Raw genomic sequence first — 20,398 nt, forward strand, 5'->3', positions numbered from 1 at the left:
TTAACATTCACAGTGTAAGACTTACTCTGGTTGGTGCATACATCACACTTGTCTGCATTAAATTCCATCTGCCATTTTTCACCCCATTTTTCCAGTTGGCCCTGATCCTGCTGCAAACTTGATAGTCTTCCTTGCTGTCCTCTACATTCCCAGTCTTGGTGTCATCCCAAATTTGCTGATTCAGTTTTTCCACATTATCATCCAGATTGTCGATATAGATGACAAACAACAATGGACCCAGCACTGATCTCTTTGGCAACCACTAGTCACAGGTCTCCAGTGAGAGAGAGAACCATAGAAGTATAGAAAATAGGTGCAGGAGTAGGCTATTCAGCCCTTCGAGCCTGCACCGCCATTCAGTATGATCATGGCTGATCATCCAACTCAGAACCCTGTACCTATTTTCTCTCCATACCCTCTGATCCCTGTACTCATCTTCTCCCACTTTCTGGCTTCTTCCATGAAACCAGTATCGAATGCATTTTTCTACCTCATCTTGAATGCCAACCAACTGAATCTACTTGACCATAGTCCCTCACGAGATCTTGTTAAAGGTTTTGCTAAAGTCGATATAGACAACAACCTTCATCAGCTTTCCTGGTAACTTCCTTGAAAAACTCTTAAGATTGGTTAGACACGACTTAACAAAGCCATGTTGAATATCCTTAATCAATCCCTGCCTATCCAAATATATCTGGTCCCTTAGAATACCTTCCAATGTCAGGCTTCCTTGTCTATAATTTACTGACTTATTCGTAGTCCTTTTTTTTAAACCATGGAACAACATTAGCTATCCTCCAACCCTCCAGCACCTCACCTGTAGCTAAGGATGTTTTAATTATCTAGGATCCCTGCAATAGTCTCCCACAGGGTCCAAGGGAAAACCTTGTCAGGCCCTGGGGATTTATCCACCCTCATTTGCCTCAAAATAGCAAGCACCTCCTTCTCTGTAATCTGTATAGGGTCCATGACTTCACTGCTGCATTGCCTCAACACACACAAAATGGTGGAGGAGCTCAGTGAGCAGACAGCATCTATGAAAAAGAAAAAAACAGTTGACGTTTCGGTCCAAGGTCTGTCTTCAGGACTGGGAAGGAAGGGGAGAAAGAGTAAGAAGCTGGGGGGGAGGGGAGGAAGAGTTTATAGACTCTCTGTCCATATCCCGAGTAAATACAGATGCAAAAAATCCATTTAAGATCTCCCCCATCTCTTTCAGCCCCACACTCTGATCTTCCTGAGGACAAATTTTGTCTCTTTCTGTTCTTTTGCTCTTAATATATTTGTAGAAGCCCTCAGGATTCTCTTTTCACCTTGTTTGCTATAGCAGCCTCATGTCGACTTTTAGCCCAACTGATTTCCTTCCTAAGGGTTCTCTTGCTTTTCTTATATTCCTCAGTATCTAATTTGTTTATACCTGTTATGCACCTCCTCCTTTCTCTTAACCATGGCCTCAATATCTCTTGAAAACTAAGATGTCCTAAACCTGTTATCCTTACCTTTTATTCTGACAGGAACATGCACTCTGTAATCTCAAAACTTCGCTTTTGATGGACTCCCACTTGACAAGTACACCTTTGCCAAAATACAGTCTGTCCCAATCCACACTTTCTGAATCCTTTATGATACCGTCAAAATTGGCATTTCTCCGATTTAGAATTTCAACCTATGGATCAGACCTATCCTTTTCCCCAATTACTCTGATACTAATGGCATTATGGAACAAAGTGTTCCCCTACACAAAGTTCTGTCACCTGCCCTGTCTCGTTTCATAATGAATCGTGCTCTCTCTGGTTGGGATTCTATGTACTGATTAAGGAAATTTTCCTGAACACAGTTGACAAACTCTTTTCCATTCATCTCTTATACAATATGGGAGTCCTGGTCAATATTTGGAAAGTTAAAATCAGCTACTATTACAACTTTGTTTCCTGTAACAGTCTGTAATCTCTCTACAAATTTGGTCTTTTAAATTCTGTGGACTGTCAAATGGTCTATAAGTATAATCCCATTAATGTGGTCATGTCTTTCTTATGCATGAATTCTACCCATGAAGCCTCAGTAGACAAGTTCTCCAGTCTGTCCAGATAGAGCACTCTCGTGACATTTTCCCTGACTAGTAATGCCACCCCCTTCCCCTGTAATCCCACCTGCTGTATCACATTTAAAACAATGGAATCCTGGAATATTGGGCTGCTAGTCCTGCTGCTCCTGCAACCAAGTCTCACAAATGGCTACAATGTCATAATTCAATGTTTTGATCCATGCCCTGAGATCTTCCACTTTTCCTACAATACTCCTTGCATTGAAATATACACAGCTATGTACCGGACTCTAGTCCCAACATGCTCAAACTTTTTATTCCTGATCTCATATGTTGGCTTAATGACATCTTTCTCCACAACTGTGACACTATCTGTTCTGGTGCTCTAGTTCCCATCCCCTTGTATATCCAGGATATTAGTCCCCCTCTAGTTCAGGTGCAAATCGTCTCTCCTGCACAGGTCAGACCTTCCCTGAAGAAAGCCCAAAGATCCAGAAAACGGAAGCCCTCCCTGCTGCAATATATACTGACTGCCCCCACTCAATATTTTTTTAATTGCTCTCTTTGCTATCTGTTGTCTCCTCGGGACTGTGGCGCACAGAATCTTTGTCAAGAAAAATTGTCTATCACCAAAATCCAATATGCAGCTTGTTATCCAATTCTTTGTTTTTGAGGGAGTTTCCCACCTATTTATCACGTTTGAGAAGATTTAATGGTGTAACAGTCTGATGTAAAATTTCTCAGGATTTGTAATTACTCCATGCAAGAAATAACTTCATAAATGAAGCTGTCTGGTCAGATAGCAGTGATGGATTTTAATTGTCTGAAGTGTTTAATTATGAAACAGATTGCTCAATGTCAGGGGTAAGTTTTTTATGCAGAGTGGTGAGTGCATGGAATGGGCTGCCAGTGACTGGTGGTGGAGGCGGATGTGATAGGGTCTTTTAAGAGACTCCTGGATAGGTATGTGAAGCTTGAGAAAATAGAGGGCTATGGGTAACCCTAGGTAATTCTTAATGTAAGCATTGTGTGTTGAAAGGCCTGTATTGTGCTGTCGGTTTTCTATGTTCTATTCAGAGTGCAGCAACATTTCAACCTAAAAAGTTTAAAATGAGTAGTGTCTATCAAATGGTTCCTCCCTAAAGATGTGTTATCTCAGAGAAAGGAAAGTTTTGATGATAGTTCTTTCTTTCTCTGCAACTTTTTAACCCATTTGTATTACTTTTCGAAGTTTTTACACTATTTATCTGAAGGATACCAACACCTGCAAAGTATAAGACTGTACTGAGAAATTTCAAAGGAAAAAACTGTTTTTCCTCTTTTTACAGGGTTGGATATGTCCTGAGCCTGCTTCTGACAGAGATGATCTGGTCTACTATGAACACAAACCTTTAAATGCAGAACACGCTGTTGGCCAACACACTGGAGAAGAGGAAGAGGAAAGTGGCAGCAGTATAGAACGGCGAGATGGCAACCCTCTAGATATAGCTGTAACAAGACTGGCTGATTTGGAGAAGAACATAGAGAGAAGGTATCTGAAGAGCCCCTTAAGTACCACCATTCAGATCAAACTGGATAATGTGGGCACAGTTACAGTTCCTGCTCCTGCACCATCCAATACAGGTGATGGTGATGGGTAGGTTATCGAGATTAACTTGGAAAATTATTGTGCTTTTCTGCTAATTGGAGCCTTTTTTCTTGCCTGTTTTTCCCCCTTGTTTCTTGTGTGTGTGTGATCCATGTGGATCATCCTTATCTGCATGGTGCTTTGTAGAGACTTCTTTTACTGTGGATGTTTTTGTCTGCAGGAATGTCCAACGTCATTTGATCATATATTAGCTTTAAGTCATGTTGCCACAATGCTAAAGGGAAGTTCCAGTGCCTAAACATTATATCAACTCTCTACTGGCTGTGCACACTGCTGTTTAAAACATTTTGGCTTGATGTGACATTTTTGTTCAGGGGAATACAGTCCCAACATAATCAACATTTTAATAATTTTAGTTCTTATTGCTTTGAACAGAAGTGATGAAGATATTGCCCCTGGACTAAAAATGTGGAGGAAAGCTTTGTCTCAAGCTCACAATGCTGCTCAGGTAGCAATGTGCCTTCAACAGTTGGAGAAGACAATAGCATGGGAGAAATCAATCATGAAAGTTGTGAGTCCTGCTTTCTTTTTCTTTTCATAAGCATGCCCATTTATTTCATTCATCTCTATTCTCTCCATTTCCCCTATTGGATAAACTATCAGTCAGCAAAATGTTGGGCATTAGGGTGAAGCACTTCTGTACAGTCGGAGCAATTCCTCAACCTTTAGCTGTGCTGCTGTTAACGAAGCTGATCCATCAGCCGTAATCAGACCCTGTGAATCCCATCCCTTAGAATACCTTCCAATAATTTATCCACTACTGACATCAACCTGACTGGCCGAGGATCCTTTCCAATCACACATTTCCTGTGATATGATCCTAAATATTTTCTCATTTTCCTGGTTTTGATGATGGTTTTTTTGGCTTGAAACATTAATTCTGTTTCTCTATTTCAAAAAAAACTCCCTGCTCTATGTATTCAACATTTTCTTTATTGATTTATTTAAATAGAGATTATTGCTGAATTTGAAAAGTAAATCATGAGCTCATTATAACCTGGGATGAGTCCAATTTTTTACATTTAAATCAATAGAACTTTGAGATAAATACTATTTATTAAACATTGTGCACTGTGTAAATGTAGAAAAATAACATATAAAATGCAATGCTTTGTAATATCTTTCTCTTCATTTAGAAAGTGGTACTTCAGATCAATAAACTGAAGTGCCATCCCACTAATAATTCTTACAAATTTAACTTAAAATAGGAGTACTGTAGAAACACAGAAAACCTACAGCACAATACAGGCCCTTCGGCCCGCAAAGCTGTGCCATTAGAAATTACCCAGGATTACCCATAGCCCTTTATTTTTCTGAGCTCCATGTACCTGTCCCGAGTCTCTTAAAAGACTCTATCATATCTTCCTCCACCACCATCACTGGCAGCCCATTCCACGCACTCACCACTCTCTGTGTTTTTTAAAAAAAAAGTTTACCCCTAAAATCTCTTCTGTACCTACTTCCAAGCACTTTAAAATTATGCCCTCTCTGGCTAGCCATTTCAGCCCTGGGAAAAAGCCTCTGACTATCCACACGATCAATGCCTCTCACCATCTTATACACCTCTATCAGGTCACCTGTCATCCTCCGTCATTCCAAGGAAAAAAGGCGGAGTTCACTCAACCTATTCTCATAAGGAATACTCCCTAATCCAGGCAACATCCTTGTAAATCTCCTCTTCACCCTTTCTATGGTTTTCACATGATTCCTGTAGTGAGCCAACCAGAACTGAGCACAGTATTAAGAACAATATGGAAAATGTATTGCTTTTGGGGTTGATTGCACAGAGAAATATTGCTTTCTCATCATACTAGATGGTATATAATAGCATAGTGTATGTTTACATTTATAACTCGTACAGCAACTCCACTGAAGGGTGAAGTGATCTTTTTGATCAGTAGTATCCAGCTTCATAGTTTTACTTTACTTACTGCCCATTACGCCGCTTGTGTTTAGGACAGCAATGAAAATGCTCGATCTCTGGCAGTGTTCAGGGCTACCTTCATCATGTCAGTAGCTTCCTCCCAGTTTTCACTGGTGTCAGTTATGCAAGTTCCAGGTAGAGTCTCAGATATACTATCGCACTCAGATGTAGAAGGATTCTTCATTGCTGTTTCCTTAACAATATCGTTTTCCAGTCATGTTTGTTAGCCCTGAACTGAACCCCCCAAACCTGGAGGACTGGTAGACCACTCTTAGTCTGCCCTCTATCCTTTGGCTTCTGGTTGGGTCAACCATGCCAAACAGGTCAAAGCCCTGACCAGCCAATGTAGCTCTGTGGGTCATTGAGGCACACAAGTCTCCAAACCAGGACAAGATCCCTGTAGGAGCAGCATACTGGAACCCAAAAATCTCTGATCAAGCTTCATGTGAAGTTTTGTTCAAACTCTGTACTGTCCACATCAGGGCATATTTACATAGCTAGCACAAAATGTTCTTTAACAATGAGATTAAAAAGTATGACAGTTGGTTTAATCAGAGTTAATGATAGAAAAGCTCTACTGATTTGCTGTCAGGTACTCTTGGAGTTGTACCTATATAGCTTATGCCATAATTGCACATGAAGGAAGGAATCAGGAGTTTGGCATGGAGGGTAAGAGGCTTATCAGCAATGAGGGTTTTGGCCTCTCCTGCCATTAGAAAGATTTGACAACAGGTGAGTCAGATAGTCTTGCTCACAAGTTGATCAAAGTTTTTATTTGTAATTTTTAACAGTACTGCCAGATATGTCGAAAGGGAGATAATGAAGAATTGCTTCTTCTATGTGATGGTTGTGACAAGGGATGTCACACTTACTGTCACAGGCCCAAAATCACTACTATTCCAGATGGTGACTGGTTTTGTCCTGCCTGCATTGCTAAGGTAATGTAATTGGAAAGTCTGAATCTATGCAATTGATAATAGGTACCTCTTTGTTATATTGCAAAACCTATGATATCAGCACTTAAGTCAGAACCTGTAAATCATAAGTGCTTTATCTAGAGAAGAATAATACAGGCCGTTCCCAGGTTATGAATGGGTTACATTTTTACAGAATCACATGTTAAGCTTAACCATACCTCCCCTCCACAGTATAGAAATGAATGGTGTTGATAAAGGCCAGTTAATATTTATTTATTGTGTTCCCGTTCGGTTACAATGGTACAGAATCAGGATGGTACCTTGGTTAAATGAATTTTCTTGTACTAGTATCGATAGAAACATTTACTAATCAATTTCCAAAGCAACTCTTAGGCTGTCTCCCGTGGTGAGACTGTCAGACTGTTTTTAAGAGAGAATTGTGTATGGTTACTGCAGTGGAGTTGTGCATAAAACAGGCTATTTCCATAAAACATAGGAGTGGAACTAGGCCATTTGGCGTATCAAGTCTGGTTTTCATTTGAATTTGATATTTATGGGAGCTTATTTATAGGTGTTCTTAAATCAGGTGTTTGTAAACTTTGAACTTTCAAATACACACTCTTTGGTTAGCAATGTTAGTTGTCTCAGGCAGATTATTTTTCTGTTCACACTCGTGCTTTTGATTTTTATTTGTCTCCCACTGAACTTACAAATTTACACAATACTATTTACTAGAAAGCTTCCACTAATTGCCAAAAAGCTGAAATTTGGCAGAAAGTGAAACATGATGAGACCAATAAATGGAGAAAAAAAATGAATTAAAATATTTTGATTCTTGGTTTTCTCATAGAAATGAGAAAAGTTCTAACGTGACCATCTCAAACTCCCATCAGGTTTCTCATCCAGGCTACGTTCTATTAATGACCAATTTAAATACAAATTTTAGCAAATAACCTGTCAGCAGAAAGCTTTAGTCGTCAAACCTTGTAACTAATTGGAGTTTCTGAACCAATAGTCTTGAGTAGTTTGAGTTTAAAACAAAGTCATTTACCTTGTTGCATTTCAGTGCTATGTAATCTTTGTGATGTTTTTTTCCACCAAAGTGAAACTTTTATTTATTCCTTAAATGTATATCCAAATTCCTTTTATGGGCGTGTGCTCAACGGTGTTGTGACATTGATATGGTACTATAAATGACAAAACTATAAGCTACTTTTGCAAGATGAAGTGAAATTAGATCTAGAAGACCTGCAGCAAATTGAACTGCATCTGCAGTCATAGACTTCAATGTTGAGAGATTTCCTGTGCTTTTAGTATATTTTGAAACAGGATACGTTTGAAGCAATTGGAAAACTGAATTTGCTCTTGTAACTTTACAGAAGATTTGCAAAGTAGCTGATGAAACTGATGTGTAGATGTTTAATTTCAGTTTAGTATAATATATGCCTGCTCCCCAAGTACACTGATTTACTAGGTTTGCTACAAAACATAAATAATCATCATGAGTTTTGTAATTTAGGTATCTTGGAAATGATCATTATGTGCATGGTAAATAAGAGATTTTATACAAATCTGGAAAGAGCATAAACTACTGAGGTTCCCAACCTGGGATCCACAGACCCCTTGTTTAATGGTATTGGTCCATGGCATAACAAAAATTGGGAACCCCACGCTTTGACCTTGCTGTATTTCTGCTAGTGTGATTACTGTGGTGATCAAGTTCAAGAATTAATAATTTCAATTAAAAAAAAGAGGTTCTTGTTTACTTTGGCTCGTTTGTGTCTGTGTGTATGTGTATATATTTCTAATAAAGATTTTTAAATATAAAGGAATCATGATATGAGATTAGGTAGCAGAGGGGTAGAAGATCAGTCTTGATGCTTTTCAATTGTGGAGCAGGAGTGATGGACAAAATGGCCTATTACTATTCCTGATGCTCACATTTCTTTGGGTAGTGAAGATCCAGTAACTCATATTACAGAAAACTGATATACAGATTGCATTTTCATGCAAAATATGAGCCCTGTCCCTAGGTACAAAGTGTGAGATATTAATCATTTCAGTATTTGTAGCTCTGCCTTCAGCTGCCAATAACCATATAACAATTACAGCACAGAAACAGGCCATCTCGGACCCTTCTAGTCCATGCCGAATGCTTACTGTCACCTAGTCCCACCTACCTGCACTCAGCCCATAACCCTCCATTCCTTTCCTGTCCATATTCTTTAAGTGACAAAATCGAACCTGCCTCTACCACTTCTACTGGAAGCTCATTCCACACAGCTACCACTCCCTGAGTAAAGAAGTTCCCCCTTGTGTTACCCCTACACTTTTGCCCCTTAACTCTCATGTCCTCTTGTTTGAATCTCCCCTACTCTCAATGGAAAAAGCCTATCCACGTCAACTCTATCTATCCCCCTCATAATTTTAAATACCTCTATCAAGTCCCTCCCTCAACCTTCTAGGCTCCAAAGAATAAAGACCTAACTTGTTCAACTTTTCTCTGTAACTTAGGTGCTGAAACCCAGGTAACATTCTAGTAAATCTCCTCTGTACTCTCTATTTTGTTGACATCTTTCCTATAATTTGGTGACCAGAACTGTACACAATACTCCAAATTTGGCCTCACCAATGCCTTGTCCAATTTTAACATTACATCCCAACTCCTATACTCAATGCTCTGATTTATAAAGGCCAGCATACCAAAAGTTTTCTTCACCACCCTATCCACATGAGATTCCACCTTCAGGGAACTATGCACCATTATTCCCAGATCACTCTGTTCTACTGCATTCCTCAATGCCCTGACATTTACCATGTATGTCCTATTTTGATGATTCCTACCAAAATTTAGCTCCTCACTCTTATCAGCATTAATACTGTAAGACCTAAAAATCCCACTCTAAAGATGTCTCCCTCTTCCTTTAAGATTTTGCTTAAAATGTTCTGCTTTGATCAAATACTCTTATGTCCTTGTTTAGACAAGAGTCAAAATTTGAGTTACTATACTCCTGTGTGGTGGCCAGAGTGCTCGAAAGATGGCAAAATCAGGATGTTATTGTGGCAAACATGCTGAAGAACGATCTGGTAATGAGCACGTGAACTGCCCTTTTAACAAGTTACTGATTGCCCTGAAATCTGATTCCCGACATGTTTCAGGAGAATTTATAATACAGTAGATTCCAGTTAATTGGGACACATCGGGACATATTTTGGCCTAATTAAGCACCTGCCCCAATTAGTCAAGGTTTCATGGAAATAGGTAAAAATGTATAAAAATGATAAGTTGCTGTTTAGCTGAGTGACAAACTTATGTGTTTAAATGAAATACGGAACAAATTAGAACATTAACAATACTACTACAATACAATAAAATTGTAGTTCCTAATAGTTATCAATGGAGGAATTCATTCAGTGTACACTTTTGATTAACTGTAAATGAACAAAATCAGCGCAGACACAATGGACTTCCTTTATACAATGATTGCATCTTCCAAATCGTCATGTACATTGTGACATTCAAGATAGTCATCGATATCTTAATTTGTAGTTTCTGACTTGTTGAAGTAGTGAAGTTGTTTCATTTCCACTCCTAGTGTTTTCTGGCATCTCCAAGACTGTAGTGGATAATGTTCTGTGGTTCTATGGGAAGTACAGGAGACCAAAGCAGTGATTCATTTTTCTATTCAGCTGGTCATTGCTGGGGAGATCAGCATTTATTACCCTTGAAGAGGGTGGTGAGCTGCCCTTTGAATACTGTAGTTAAGATGCTTCCTAACTGCAGTATTAGTTGGAGATGTACAGGATTTAGACCCAGTGATGATGGGCAATGTATAATTATGACTCGGATGAATAGGCAGTGTGCTGCTTCTGCTACTACAAAGAGAAATGAGGAAAGTAGTTTCCTGGGCAAGAGAAAGGGCATTTGCAATAATTATTTTGAAATTCAAAGTCATTAGTTCCAATAAAGGTTTTTATACATTAATTGAATAATAGAATAAGAGTAAGTGGTAGAGGGTATAAAATATCTGCTTTTGTTTCCTTATTTAGGAAATGACAAGACCTGGAAGGGCATGCAGCTAGGGTTCAATTAATTGATTCATTGCTAAGGAGGTTGTCTTGTGAGGGAAGTTTAAAAAGAAATGGGTTTTACTTTCTGGAGATAGAAATATAAAAAATACTTCTTTGAATCACATCAAATGTTCAGAGTTCCCATACCAGAGGAATGTAAATCATGATAAGGGATTGAGTTATCATGAATATAGAACTGAGTTCTTATATATTTTTAATGTGCAATTCTAAGGAAATGTACCATCTTGTTTTTTCCAGATTTCTGTTACCTTTTTAACATGAATATTGAGTTTTTCAGCTAATTTGCAGGCAAATTATTTTAAAACGTAGAGTAAATGTTTAGGAACTTGTCTGACAGATATGTCTCATGGTACTAAATAAGGCCCATAGTGTAGTTGCATTATGCTTGGATTCTCTTGTGCTCTGCTTGAGATTTATAACCTCAGTGAGCGCCAGAGGTTACAGTTCCACATCCAGCATCGTTAACCTTCAACTTTTAATACAGGATTGGGCAGTTTTTGTCAGAATCTGTTGTACTTTTGTGTCTGAGAGAAAGGTCTCAGCCGGAAACATCGACTGTTCATTCATTTCTATAGATGCTGCCTGACCTGCTGAATTGATCTAGCATTTTGTCTGTGTTGCTTTGGATTTCCAGCATCTGCAGTTCTGTTGTGTTTAGATTTTGTATGATCTTTGTGGCTTCTATTGCAGATATTATATTATGACAAGAATTAATTTTTGAGCTCGTTTTCTAGAAATAATGGCTAAGATTTATTAAGCATCTAGTTGCCAATGCACCATTTGAACCCATGAGGTTTTTAAGGAGACATAATTCCATCTGTTTTGTGTGGTCATGATACTCCCACAGTGATGCTAGTTTGATGGGTCAATATTCTGAATCTGGTGACAATGAGAATGAAGTTGAAGAGCTAAGTTAATAGTTCACTAACTTATTCAGACAGATTTTGAATCTGGAACATGTGCAGCCATGATTTTGTGGGGGAAAGCTATATTAACAGTATTAAAATCACAGTTCTATTGAAAACCCTTCTACTTGAAGGTGTTAACCAATTCTTCCTTCTACGGATGTTGCCTTGCTAGTTGATTTTTTTTTTGCAGTGATTCCAGCATCTATGTTTTTCTGAACACAAAATGCAACTGCAGATGCTGTGGATCAAAGAATACGTACACAACGCTGGAAGAACTCAGCAGGTCAGGCAGCATCTGTGAGAAAAGAGTAGCCAATGTTTCGGGTCGACACCCTTCATCAGGAATGGGGGGGGAGAGGGCTGAAGCCCGGTAATAGAGATAGGGGAGGGGGTAGAGCCTAGAGGCGTCAGGTGGAAAACCAATCAGAGATAAAGGGGGGGAGGGGGAGGGGATAAACATAAAAGGACTGTGGAGATAAAGAAGCAGAAAGTTGAAAGGGGAGAGAGGCAGAGAGGGACCTGGGATAGGGGGAGGGGGAGGGAATTACTGGAAATTGGAGAATTCAATGTTCTTACCACCAGGCTGGAGGCTACCCAGACGGTAGATGAGGTGTTGCTCCTCCAACCTGAATTTGGCCTCATCATGGCAGTAGAGGAGGCCATGTATGGACATATCCAGATGGGAATGAGAGGCAGAGTTGAAGTGGGTGGCAACCAGGGAGGTAACCGTAGCCATGGGCACTTGCATGGGCCCCAGCTATGCCTGCTGCTTTGTGGGTTATGTGGAACAGTCTATGCTCCAAATCTGTATTGGCATCACTCCCCAACTTTTCCTCCACTACATTGATGACTACATTGGTGCTGCTTCCTGCACCCATGTTGAGCTCGTCAATTTCATCAACTTTGCCTCTAACTTTCACCCAGCCCTTAAATTCACTTGGTCCATCTCGGACACTTATCTCCCCTTTCTTGATCTCTCGGTCTCCATCTCTGGAGACAGACTATCCACTGACATTTTCTACAAACCCACTGACTCCCATAACTATCTTGACTATACCTCTTCCCACCCTGCCCAATGCAAAAATGCCATTCCCTATTCCCAGTTCCCCCGTCTCCACCGCATCTACTCCCAGGATGAGGCTTTCAGTTCCAGGACTTCTCAAATGTCCTCTTTCTTTCAGGATCGTGGTTTCCCATCTGGCGTCATCAAAGATGCCCTCACCCACATCTCCTCCAATTCCCGCACTTCAACCCTTAACCCATCCTCCTGTCACCACAACAGGGACAGGGTTCCCCTTGACCTCACCTACCACCCCACCAGCCTCCGGATCCAACATATTATCCTCCGCAGCTTCCGCCACCTTCAACAGGACCCCACCACCCAGCACATCTTTCCCTCTCTACCCCTCTCAGCTTTTCGCAGGGATCGTTCCCTCCGCGACTACCTGGTCCACACGTCCCTCCCCACAGAACTCCCACCTGCCACTTATCCTTGCAAGCACAAATGCTACTCCTGTCCCCACACCTCCCCCCTTACCACCATTCCGGGCCCCAGACAGTCCTTCCAGGTGAGGCAACACTTCACCTGCGAGTCTGCTGGAGTTGTCTATTGCATCCGGTGCTCCCAGTGCAGCCTCCTCTGCATTGGCGAGACCCAACGCAGATTGGGGGACCGCTTTATTGAGCACCTACGCTCCGTCCGTCACAATAGACAGGACCTCCCGGTTGCTACCCACTTCAACTCTGCCTCTCATTCCCATCTAGATATGTCCATACATGGCCTCCTCTACTGCCAAACTTAGGTTGGAGGAGCAACACCTCATCTACTGTCTGGGTAGCCTCCAGCCTGGTGGTATGAACACTGAATTCTCCAATTTCCAGTAATTCCCTCCCCCTCCCCCTTCCCCTATCCCAGGTCCCTCTCTTCCCTTTCAACTTTCTGCTTCTTTATCTCCACAGTTCTTTCATCTTTATCCCCTCCCTCTCCCCCCTTTATCTTTCTTCTGATCGGTTTTCCACCTGGTGCCTCTAGGCTCTACCCCCTCCCCTATCACTATTACCGGGCTTTGGCCCTCTCTTTTCCCCCCCCCCCCCCCCAATTCCTGAAGAAGGGTCTCGGCCCAAAATATTGTGATGCACCATCAATAACTCTCGGAGACGGGAGGCAAACAATAGGCTTTTATTAGCTGCAAGAAACGACCACACAACATCCTGGAGACTGAGGGGGGAGCAGTGCCTCTAACCGCCTTTATACAGGGGTCTGTGGGAGGAGCCACAGGAGCAGTCAGCAGAGGGGCGTGTCCAGGCAGTTATATGTAGTTCACCACATGTTGGCTACTCTTTTCTCTTGGATGCTGCCTGACCTGCTGAGTTCTTCCAGTGTTGTGTACGTATTCTATGTTTTTCTGATGTTTTCTAGTACAATCATGAGTAGTATATTTGATTTCACTTTGTAACTTTTAGACTATGTACCACCTGTTCTTAAAGCTTTACATATCAATAAATATATTCATTACAATTTTGCATTTTTGTGGCTTAATTCATGAAAAAGTAAGGAGGCTTCAAATTAGAACTCGTTAAATTTATATTATAATGTAGATCAGTGGTTCTCAATGTGAGCCATATTGTCTCCAGAAGGCTGTGCCGGATTTCATAGGGACCTCAAATAAAAAAACATGAAACTGGGCCACAGGTGTTTCTGAATAGACCATGCTAATTTTACTGTTTTAATGAAATATTACTAAAATATATACATAGGAAGAAATGAATATACTGTATGTAATTTAGTTGGAACTCTGAATGAAATGAATAGGAAAATATGCTAGATGATGCAAATGAGGCTGCAAAACAGCTTTGTGTGTGTGTGTGATTTTAGTTGAGCTCTTCACCTGCTATTAAAAGCTTGTAACCTTCTTGATATTGTGAAAGGTTATTTTTGATTATCTTCAACGAAGTTTAACCAAGTGCAGCCAGATATTCAAAAACTCGCTAGTTTGCACCAGTTGCAAGGATCTCACTAAAAATCTAAAGTAACAATATTAATCACTTTTTCACTGCTTGTTGGAAGAATATTATATTCATTATAAAGTTTCCTATTCAGCTTTAAAATAGTTTTATTTTTCATATGCAACTGTTTTAAATATAATGTTATATAATCCCTATAACCTGTTAACTCAAATATTGAGTGTATATTAGAATAATTAGTACAGTTGATTTAAAAAACTTTAGCAACTAACAGAGACAGTGGAGAGTGGAGGCCACAGAAGTAAATGAAGCTCACAAGTAGGCCACGAGCAGAAAAAAATTGAGAAGCACTGATTTAGCTTATCTGCATTTTTCTGGTTTGTTAATTATAGTGATCATTAGACTGTAAAAAAGATGTATTTATACAATACAGGTGAAAATGTGTATGGAAAATGTATTGGTATTTACAAGGTAATTATAGTTTTGAGTTTACAATTTGTTTTTTGTCTTTCATATACCTGGTTTCGTGTGATGTAGCTCTAAGAAGCATCACACACGTGGTATAAGAATGTGTGTGGACATCTGTCTCTTTGTAAAATCTGAAGTGATAATTAAATTCTTACATCATTGTGGTTCATTATTATATCCATGATAACTTGAAAATTATTATAATTAGTGGTCTTACACTTCCAAAATGGCTTTCTATGTAATGCACAGACAGATGTGGAGTAAATCTTACTGAATATCGTGACATCAGTAAATGTCCACTTCTAATTTCATACTAGTGTTTCCATTTTCTTAACCTTCCATTCAGTACCTACTCGAACTATAAATGCTAGCTAACTATTGAGTCACAGGAAGGATCAACTTTATTCATCTTTAAAGGGGCCATCAACTTCATTGAGTTTAAATGCTGATTATCTTTTTGTTATTGCTCTGATTCTTCTACTTCAAAACTGAAAGTATAAGGTGACTATTTTTTTCCAGATATGTCATTCTTGAACCACTGATATTCCCACATCAAAGGCACATGGAATGATATTACTATTCCTTGAGCAACTTTTATTGCAGGAAACTTTGATCAGATTTTTCTGGGATTGTCTGTTGGACACCCTGAAAAACATACTCTTCCTCACAGTGCAGTACATTCTGATCTGCATCTGACCCTGAGAGCCTAACTTAATTCCAGCATTCCCCAATCCCACCAAATTTAATTTTGGCAGTCTGTATTGACTATCCCTCTCCCTATCTGCCATAGTGATAATACTACCAGTCCTGATCCTAGTCCTGACAAGGGTTTCAACACAAAATGCCAATTATCCCATATAAAATGCTGGAGGAACTCTGCAGGTCAGGCAGGATCGATGGAAAAGAATAAACAGTAATCATTTTGGACTGAGACTCCTTGTCAGGACTAGGGTATTAATCCTTAACACTGTCGTGTCATTTTCGTGGTCCCTTGGTCAGATCAATTTCCTACACAACTGCCTGTATCTTCTGAAGACATAATACTCCTTCTCTTAAGAATTGGATGTTAACTCTTAAGAAACATCAAGGGGATTTATCTGGACCTGATTACTGAGGATATTGGTTCTCTGCTGTCGAGTCCAGCTATTTCATGATTAGCAGCAGCTACAAATTAATATCAATCTGCAGATAGCAGGAAGTTGCATGCTGCCTGCATGGCAGATAGGGAAGGAGTTAATCACGCATTTGAGTTTTTCCAGCCATTTTTGATGGAGGGAGCAGAAAAGCTATATAATGTGCTCCCCGATGTTTTATAGGCTTTTAGAAGTGGAGACATCTAATATCTAGATTCCTGTTGTCTCAGCAGTTATGGTTTATAGTGCGTTCATGATTTGTGACTAATTTTTAGCAATCATGCTTCTGCAGACCATCATTAGAATAGTGCTCTACATCCTGATTAAATCCACTATTGTCGTAGCTCCAATACCCTGGGTTCAACCCTCACCTCGAGTGAATGTCTTACTGGAGTTTGCACATTTTCTCTGTGATTGTGTGGGTTTTTCCTTGGATGATCTAGTTCCATATCCACATCCCAGTTTGGAAAGTTAATTGCCAATGTAAATTGACCCTAGATTTTACAATCTGGGACAGTTGATGGGAATTTGTGGAAGATAATTTACAGAGGAACATTATGGATTTGTATTGCTTCCTGAGCCAGCGTGGACTCAATGGGCTAAAGGGGCTTCTTTTAATGTTTTATAGAAATTGCTGTGAAATATACCTTCCATAATATGCCAGTATAGCGCACACAAAATGCCGGGGGAATTCAGCAGGCCAGACAGCATCTATGGGAGGAGGTAGTGACGACGTTTCAGGCCAAAACCCTTCATCAGTACTAATAGGTTGTCTTTGTCTTTGAGCCTTATAATTTAAACTTTCAAATAAATACCTCCTCAGATTCCTTTTCTCCAAAGGAAAGGTTTCAGTTCTTTGAGATTGACCTTTTTTTTAAACCACTATCATTGCTTTTCTTCTTTTTCTAGTTCAACCATATCATCTTTGTATTACATTTTTCCAAAGTTATGAATTTAACTTTGGACAGGCCTAACAGATTTTCTGCAATATAAAAGATTACATAGAATATACTATATTAAGCAGCTCAAAATTAATTAGCTTTGTCAGTTGGTAGACATTGATGAAATTTTGGTTAGCTTTGGTTTTAGTTTTCTAATCCATTTGTTTTCCTTTATTCCTAAATGCATAACTTTATGTTAAGCTGCAGCTGACAATTGTCTGCTTGTGTGTTCCATATGGTAGTCCTTTGCAGTCTGACCCAACTAGCAGTGACATTAGCTATTCTTGTACTCTGCCTCCTGCAATGACTTCTCAACAATTTTTTATATATTCAAATTTTCCAATAATCTATAGTACTGTGTATATTTATATAATGTGTGTATGTGTATAAATATGTATGTGTGGGTATAAATGTATTGCCTAAGACTGGCACAAAACTGTAATATTAAGTATTGCACTGTGCTATTGCCTCAAAATAAAAACTAATTTCATGACATATAACTGATTAACCTGATTCTGATATGGGTCTCTATTGTGGACCGAGAATGGGAAGGGGCAGGGAGAGGGGAGGGAGTGGGTAGCACCATACAGGTGCTACCCATTTTGTATGGACATAATAGCAGTCAATGTCTCATTGATGTGTATAGTAATATTAAATTTGACAGTATTAATTTTAATTTTTCTACTCTTCCATCCAATATCTCCTTTTGATAGGCAAGCGGCCAGTCTCCACGGAGTAAAAAAGTACTAAATCGTCCAAAAAAGAATTTTGAACTGAAGAAGACGAGGAGGTTATCTGGAGCTGGTATTAGTGATGAAGAGGAGACGGCTAGTACAAGCAGTACCCCAAAGAAAGGAAGTAAAGAATCCAAAAAACGAAAAGTGGAGGATAGCCCGTCTATGAACTCACCCAGGTTAGAGGGCCCGTCACCTAACAAGAAGTGGAAAATCATAAAAGATAATAGCAAGGATTTGTCCTTGTGCAGGTATGAGTTAAACATTTAAATACTGTATATGAGCATGCCTAATATGAATAATGAACTCTATCCGTAATTGTAAAATAGGTAAATAATTGATAGAAGAAATGGATAGGGAATGGGAATTCCTTGATTTTTTTTAAAATTTGGTATATATTGCATGAAAGGATAGTGAAATCACTTCCAAAATGGAATAGGATGTACACTCACTGGCCACTTCATTATGCTTCTAAATGTATGTTTATGGTCTTCTGCTACGGTAGCCCATCCACTTCAATGTTTGACGTGTTGTGCATTCAGAGATGCTCTTCTGCACACCACTGTTGTAACACATGGTTATTTGAGTTGGTGTTGCCTTCCTGTCAGCTTGCAGGTCCTTTCTCCTCTCACCTCACTCATTGACAAGGGGTGAGTACAGGAGTTGGAATGTTATGTTGAAATTGGTGTGGCCTAATTTGGAGTATTGTGTGCAGCTTTGGTTACCTCCCCACAGGAAAGATGTCAATAAGATTGAATGAATGCAGAGAAAATTTGCCAGGATGTTGCCGAGACTTGAGTTATAGGGAAAGGTTGAATAGGTTATGACTTTATGCCATTCATTTTAGGTTCTCTTGCCATATTGGACGTGCCACATCCATAACCTCGCCTTTTCTGTACTGAGTTCCATTTTCCCTAACTGCTTCTTCCAGTCTGTTCTCCGTGTTTAACTAAGTAGCCACTTGTATCATCTGCAAACTATTTATTGTGTCCAAAACTGCATAATTCACTTCAGTGCTTCATATTATATGCATTTTATTTGTATTGCAATTCAGAGCTCTCCCAGAAAGACAGATTTCCACTTTTCCTTGCACTTGTCCAAACCTTTTATTTTAGATTAATGTTGTCTTTTGCAATGGGTGTGAAGTACCCTACTCAAATAATTGCCCCTCATTCCCTTCTATCCCAGAGAAACAATCTCCAGCCTTTGCAATATTTCTCACAGTTAAAATGTTCTCATGCAGCCGGTGAGTTTGCTACTGGTTTAATATTGTCTTAAGTTTTTGAATGCTTCCCAATCTTTATTATTCTTTTCAATTTTGGCTTGTTTTAACTTAAAATTTTAGTATGTGACTTTCCCCTAGTCCCTCATACATATTTGGAAACCATTAATTAAGTTTATTTTCATTAATAAAAGCCTATTCAGTTATTAGCTCTAAAACATTTGTTTTAGAAAGCTACTGTCAACATTTTGACTACACTTATCATGTAAGTTCTTCTGCTTTTCTGTCTGTCAATAATAAATCTCCCAATGTAACTGCATTCAGTTATATAGTCTCTTAGATTTCCATTCTATGCATGGAATTCTATATATGGGCAACTTCTAACAGAATCTTTCATATATAAATATACCAGTAATACAGTGGCATGCAAAAGTTTGGGCACCCCGGTCAAAATGTCTGCTACTGTGAATAGTTAAGCGAGTAGAAGGTGAACTGATTTCCAAACGTCATAAAGTTAAAGATGAAACATTCTTTTCAACATTTTAAGTAAGATTAGTGTGACTGCAGGTGATGCAATTTCAAAGCTTTTTAATACCCTGACTCTTCAAACCTTGTCCCAACAACCAGCAGCCATGGGCTCTCTAAGCAGCTGCCTAACACTCTGGAAATGAAAATAAATGATGCCCACAAAGCAGAAGGCTATAAGAAGACAGCAAAGCTGTTTCCTCAGTTTGTGATGTAATTAAGAAATGGTAGTTAACAGGAACGGTGGAGGTCAAGTTGAGGTCTGGAAGACCAAGAAAACTTTCCGAGAGAACTTCTTGTAGGATTGCTAGAAAGGCAAATCAAAACCCCCATTTGACTGCAAAGGACATTCAGGAAGATTTAGCAGACTCTGGAGTGGTGGTGCACTGTTCTACTGCACAAATATGACCTTCATGGAAGAGTCATCAGAAGAAAACCTTTCCTGCATCCTCACCACAAAATTCAGCATCAGAAGTTTGCAAAGGAACATCTAAACAAGCCTGATGCATTTTGGAAATGAGTCCTGTGGACTGATGAAGTTAAAATAGAACTTTTTGGCCGCAATGAGCAAAGGTATGTTTGTAGAAAAAAAGGGTGCAGACTTTCATGAAAAGAACAACTCTCCACCTGTTAAGCACGGGGGGTGGATCGATCATGCTTTGAGCTTGTGCTGCAGCCAGTGGCACAGGGACATTTCACTGGTAGAGGGAAGAATGAATTCAATTAAATACCAGCAAATTCTGGAAGCAAACATCACACCGTCTGTAAAAAAGCTGAAGCTGAAAAGAGGATGGCTTCTACAACAGCATAATGATCCTAAACACAACTCAAAATCCATAATGGACTACCTCAAGAGTCGCAGGCTGAAGGTTTTACCATGG

At 39.5% G+C, this 20,398-nt stretch overlaps 1 protein-coding gene across 17 annotated transcripts in view; it reads left to right on the forward strand.

Moving 5' to 3' along the window:
- baz2ba (bromodomain adjacent to zinc finger domain, 2Ba) overlaps positions 1–20,398 on the forward strand; it is a 250,780-nt gene that overhangs the window by 228,042 nt on the left and 2,340 nt on the right. For 14 of the 17 annotated variants that reach the window (XM_059966477.1, XM_059966482.1, XM_059966481.1 and 11 more), the window contains 4 exons: positions 3,370–3,677; positions 4,065–4,200; positions 6,405–6,551; positions 17,750–18,021. In XM_059966477.1, the coding sequence (XP_059822460.1) occupies positions 3,370–3,677; positions 4,065–4,200; positions 6,405–6,551; positions 17,750–18,021 (863 nt within the window). Of the gene's footprint in view, positions 1–3,369; positions 3,678–4,064; positions 4,201–6,404; positions 6,552–17,749; positions 18,022–20,398 lie in introns of those variants that run through there. The other 3 variants (XM_059966488.1, XM_059966489.1, XR_009511572.1) reach the window with 2 other exon arrangements.

Source organism: Hypanus sabinus, chromosome 4, assembly GCF_030144855.1.
Source record: "Hypanus sabinus isolate sHypSab1 chromosome 4, sHypSab1.hap1, whole genome shotgun sequence".
NCBI lineage: Eukaryota > Metazoa > Chordata > Chondrichthyes > Myliobatiformes > Dasyatidae > Hypanus > Hypanus sabinus.